Source organism: Schistocerca serialis, chromosome 7 (assembly GCF_023864345.2).
Source record: "Schistocerca serialis cubense isolate TAMUIC-IGC-003099 chromosome 7, iqSchSeri2.2, whole genome shotgun sequence".
NCBI lineage: Eukaryota > Metazoa > Arthropoda > Insecta > Orthoptera > Acrididae > Schistocerca > Schistocerca serialis.
This window is the reverse complement of record NC_064644.1, coordinates 82595874-82601873: the sequence shown is the minus strand read 5'-3', so window position 1 is coordinate 82601873 and position 6000 is coordinate 82595874. Positions and strand designations below refer to the sequence as shown.

At 39.6% G+C, this 6000-nt stretch overlaps 1 protein-coding gene across 1 annotated transcript in view; it reads right to left on the bottom strand.

Moving 5' to 3' along the window:
• Positions 1 to 443: 443 nt before the first annotated feature.
• Positions 444 to 6000, bottom strand: part of LOC126412624 (NEDD4 family-interacting protein 1-like) — a 57944-nt gene continuing 52387 nt past the window's right edge. Inside the window, exons 4-5 of the mRNA XM_050082299.1 lie at positions 3643 to 3828; positions 444 to 1733 (exon numbers count right to left, since the gene is read on the bottom strand). Coding sequence (XP_049938256.1) covers positions 1630 to 1733; positions 3643 to 3828 — 290 coding nt within the window. The 3' untranslated portion in view covers positions 444 to 1629. The remainder of the gene's footprint in view (positions 1734 to 3642; positions 3829 to 6000) is intronic.

Sequence of the window (6000 nt, the reverse complement as noted above, 5' to 3'; positions counted from 1 at the left end):
GTATTTTTATTTCATGGCTTAATTTACATTCTATTCAAGCATGCAACTATGCATGAATATATTCCAAATAATCAATTTTGTATTTTTCAAACTGTAGAACACTCATCTCAGTTTTTATATCCATTGTGATAACTCGTGACGACAAAATGTACAGCATCTTATCTCCTCTACCGTTTTTTTAATGAAGCCTGAAAAACCCAAATTTTGGACAGGTGTTATCTTTATTCAGTGCTTCTTGTATATCTATTGAAAGGGTATGTTATATACACATATTGAAATCAATATCAGCTCTTGGAGATGACCGTGCATTGCACCATGAAACTATTACACTTGCAACTTCATGGATCAACAGCACACAAGCCAAATTATGAATCATTTATACATGGTTGAGGGGAAAAGGTATGGAGATGTGATAAGTAAAAAGTCATTACTCTTAGACAAAATGTTGAGGAAAGAGTTTAATGAGAACAATAAAATATATTCACATCATTATTAGAAGAGACTCTGATGTCTCAATTGTGTATTTTTCATGACTAATAATAAACAAAGTTTTTTTTATTTTTCCTTTCAGGAAAAGCCTATTACACTTCTCTACAAATTTTTTTAAAAATAAGACGTGTTAAGTACAACTTTATGACTGCTGTGACAACTAACAAAACAGAAAAAAACCTGTTTTATTACTTACAAAAAGTGCTCCCTAAAATTATATGACTGGAGATACAAATCACATTTTCAAACTTCATAAGTTAAATTTTAATTTTAGGCCTAGCCCCAAATACTGTGAGAGTTGTTGCAACCTTCACATCATCTACTTTATACATTCATGGTTACTTAGAGGAATGTATTTTAAGTATAAACACCGGGAGATGCTTGACAATAAGCGCCAAACACACAGCATTTTTAACACTGTGTGCAAATACTAACAAAAAAGTCCTATATACTTGTTAAGTACCATTGAAAAATAATCACAATAAGAGCATGGTGCACAAAAACAACACAACTGTGCAAAATGTTGTCACTGCTTTTAGTCATACCCTTAGATATAAATTGCTTACAGCCTAGAAATCAACCTTATTATAGGACTAAAGTTGCATTTTTTAAATTCATTTTACAAAAGTGTCCCAGCATCTAAATATCACCACAAATTTTTATTTCATGTGTTGTGCCTACAGTCACTAAAGCCAATATTCTATGATGCCTGAAACCACATTTTACATTTATAGGCAAGCTGTTTCCCTTTTTTTGTGGAGGATAATTTTTCTACTTAAAAAGCACCTCTAAAAAATTCTTACTCATGGCACACAGTTTCTGTATGCTTTCTGTGTGACCCTTGTGTGATACTGTGACACAGACTTTAATTATGCTCCAATATTTCATAGCAAAATAAAAGCCATAGCGTGTCAAGAATAATTACTGCAGCACAACATATTGTTGATCTGAGACTTGGGTCACTTAATTTATTGAAAGCAGTTGCCCCTTTCCTTTAAACATAAAATAAAAAAAGTATGGCTCATTGCAGAAACTAGAACTGTACGACACTCACACGAAAACTGGGAACAATTATAATCATTACTGAGGCAAAGATGCTGCAGTGAAGGATTTTACGTAGAGCTAAAAAGAAATTAAAAATTAATAGAAGAAGAGCAGCCGTTCCTGCGCACTGCCAGACAAAAGTCGCCAACCTCTTTTAATCTTCAGATATTGAATTATGGCACGTACGCATATCAACAAACCTGCAAAAAATTAATAAATACAGAGAACTTAACGATACATCCACATAAACTTCAAATAGTGGCTGCAAAATACACTGCCTGACCAAAAAAACAGAAGCACCCAGAAGGGGAAAAGGGCACAAAATGAAACTTCATCTGTGACAGGATATGTGATGTTATTCAGTGGTTACAAAACTGAGTTAAATTTACAAAGAACTTGGCAGTATGAGCCAACTTATCGCTATGACGTTGCATGCCTCTAAACTGGATGCACACACTGATTTGGTTGGGAAGGGTACCATAAAGCTGTTGTATCATCTTCTGAGGCAAGTTGGCCCCACAACTATTGTGACTGGTCCTCGATATCCTGGATACTGGCACTGGCATGGAGATGACGTCCAATCTGGTCTCACACGTGTTCTATCAGGAACGGATCTAGGGACCTTGCTGGTCACGAGAGTACCTCAACATCACACAGATAGCTCGTAGAGACAACTATCACATGTGGATGAGCATTGTCCTGTTGAAAAATGACACTACATTGTTGCATGGGAGGAAACACTTGAGGACACAGGATGTCCGTGATGTACTGTTGTGCCATCAGAGCACCATCAGTCATTACCAGTCATGACCTGAAGTCATATGCTATGTCTCCCTACACCACAAGTAATACCGCTGCACCTATCCAAAACATTAGAAAAATAGGATTTCTCCCCAGATCGCTGCCATATTTGCTGAAAATGGTTATCTAGGGTAGTGCGGAACTGTGATTTGTTACTGAACTCAACACACGCCACACACAAACAGTCCTTGCTTCTCGGTCACAGGACCACTCCGACTGTATCCATTGATGTTGGGTTGTCAATGGCAATTTACATGTGGGGCAGTAATTCCCTAGTCTGGTTACAGACAGTCACTGACTAATGGTGTGGGATGACACAGAATACTGGACGGAGTCTATTACTTGTTCTTTCATGGCAAGCAATGATGTGAACGGCCTACAATGTGCTTGCTGCACAATAAGGCGATTCTCTCCTGGTGATCAGACTAGGTCGACCAAAACCTTGATGATGAGTGTGCCTGTCCTCACATTACCATACCACTGTCACACCTGAATGCCCCACAGATCGGCATATTTCATGATTCAACCAGCTGACCATTTCTGACCATTTGGAGACACAGTTTGAGGGCCCCTAAAACTCTCTCAGGTGCTGATAACACAGTCATAAACAAACATGTCCATATGGGGGATCCTGGTTTGATTCCTCATACCACAAGGGATTTTTTCCTTGGTGGGAAGGGGTGCATGCAGCCTCGTTAGGCCAACAAGGAGTTACTCGACTGATCAGTAGCAGTTCTGACATCAAGGAACCTGACAATGACTGGGAAAGTGGTGTGCTGAACATACACCTCCACACCTTATCCAATGATGCCAATGGCGATGATGCCATTGGCAGAGGATGACACGGGCCAGATTTGCCTGTCTAGTACCAGAATCTGGAACTTCACTATCTATATCCTACACAAATATGTGGCATCTCCATGTCATTCAATATGACCACACAACATCTAACACTGTTCTTGCCTTTCATATACCCTACCAGATCTGGTAACAACACTAAACATTAGAAATAATAATCCACTCCAGTGGATGTTCTACCTGTCACAGAGAGTTGAATTCTAATCATTTACATATTAGACAACAGTGTGTACTTGTATGAAGTTATGTTAACATCCAGCCATATCTTTTGGGTGCTCCACTTTTTTTTTGTCAGTTACTGTATCTGAAGCACTGCAAATCCTGGGTAATACAAGCTACAAATTACTCCACCCCTCTCTATTAAATGGAATCAAAGAATTTTACAGTTTTTCTACAATATTCTATTTAACAGTACAGAAAGATTCAAACTCTATACGAAAAGCAGCTTACCAAAAGTCATGATTATCCACCACAACCAACTATTCTCACGTGAAGCCAAGTCTGTTGAGTGTTTCACAATCAAGGTCCACTTGGCAAGTGAAAGACCAAAACCGGAAAGAGCTCCATATCTTGCAGCAATTGTGTGACAGAAGCACATCAGCAACAAAAATCCAATCCAGTTGAATAAAAAAGCAACTGAAAAAGACAAGTATTCTGTTGCAATAAACATCCATTAACTGCATAAACATTTATAAAGAAACATTTGATACTGTGTAAAAGTGCATATACGAGATTGAAAGGAAAGAGGAGAATGAGATATATGGGAAAGAAAGAAATAACAGTTGTGAGGAAAGAAAAATGAAAGGAAGATGGAACTTAATGTTCCAATGGCATCGAGGTCATTAGAAACAGAGCATACGCTCGAATTGTGACAAGACTGGGGAAGAAAATCAGCCATGTGCTTTCAAAAGAACCATCCTGACATTTGCCTGGAGCAATTTAGGACAATCATGGAAAATACAAATCTGGATGGCCGGATGGAGGTGGTTTGACCCTTCATTCTCCCAAATGCGAGTTCAGTGTGCTAATGAAAAAGCCACTAATGGTTTCTGAAACGGAAATGCTTGTACTGTTATGTAATAACATGCACACATGTTAGAGATTATGAACCTGCTCCTAAAAACTTTACTACATTGGTCACGATTTATTTGAACACTTCTTCTCAAATTTTCTCCACATACAAAACAGTAAGACTATCATCGATATTATCCAATCATAACATACAGAAAAGAGTAACTAAAATGAAAATTGACCGGATACAATAGTACATATAACCACACAAAACCAAACAAGGAAATGTGCCCATGGAATAGATGAACAGACACTGACGCATCGGTTGTAAGGACAAGGACTAAGAACACAGCACACTACCTGACACCAGATCTGTTTCACCATCCATACGATTAACATAATGAAATCTCAGGTCTGTGCAGGAGTCACAGAATCCTTCAGTGTGTGTGTAACCACTACTAGAAAAAAAAAAACCACACACACACACACACACACACACACACACACACACACACACACACACACACACACACACACAGAGAGAGAGAGAGAGAGAGAGAGAGAGAGAGAGAGCAAGTTGATGCAGAGTATGAGATAATGATGCTGGGTGTACTCCCCTCCAATTAAAAGTCACTGATATTGTGCAGATGTCTTTTACATCAGCCCGGGGATGAAACTTCTTAGCAGATTAAAACTGTCTGCCAGACTGAGATTCAAACTTATGGACCTTTGCCATTTGTGGTAAAGTACTCTACAAATTGAACTACCCACGCACAACCTGTCATCACAGTTTTACTTCTGCCAGTACCTTGTCTCCTACTTTCCAAACTTCACAGAATTCTCTTGCAAAACAGTCCGCCTGCTTAGCTGAGTGGTAAAGTGCTCGCCTCCCATGCAAGCGGGCCTGGATACGATTCCTGGGTGGGTTGGAGATTTTCTCCACTTGGGGACTGGGTGCTGTGTTGTCCTCATCATCATTTCATCCTCATCACTGGCGCGCAAGTCGCCCAATGTGGCATCGTCTGAAGTAAGACTTGCACTTGGCGGCCGAACTTTCCTGAATGGCGCCTCCTGGCCGATGATGCCACATGCTCATTTCCATTTTTCATGCAAAACTTGCAAGACTAACACTACTGGAAGGAAGTATATTGTGGAGACATGGCTTAGCCACAGCGTGTGGGATGTTTCATTTTGCACCCATGTTAGAGATTATGAACCTGCCTCTAACAACTTTACTAAATTGGTCACAGCCTATATGAACACTTCATTTCTGGAAACATTCCCCAGGCTAAGGCAAAGCCATGTCTCCACAATATCCTTTCTTCCAGGAGTGCTAGTCCTGCAAGTTTGCAGAACTTCTGTGAAGTTGGGAAGATAGCAGACAAGGTACTAGTGGAAGTAAAGCTGTAAGGACAAGTTATGAATCATGCTTGAGTAGCTCAGTCAGTACAGCACCCTCTTGTGAAAGGCAAAGGTCCCAGTTATGAGTCACGGTCCAACACACAGTTTTAATCTGTCAGGAAGTTTCATATCAGCACACATTCCACTGCAGAGTGAAACTTTCATTCTGGATACCAACAATGTCCAATGGCTTGCAGAATGGTCTATCTCAGACAGTACCTGAATTGTGTCACACAAATAAAAGATGTCACCAGTGACCTGAGCATAAACCACATTGGCTGTTCTATCTTGGACCATCATGATACCCAGGACTTGGAATCCCTCAAAAGTTTGGTGACATGTCTCAATCAAAATGCAAAGCTCTATCAAAAGAATGAAAATCATGGTCAGATTCAG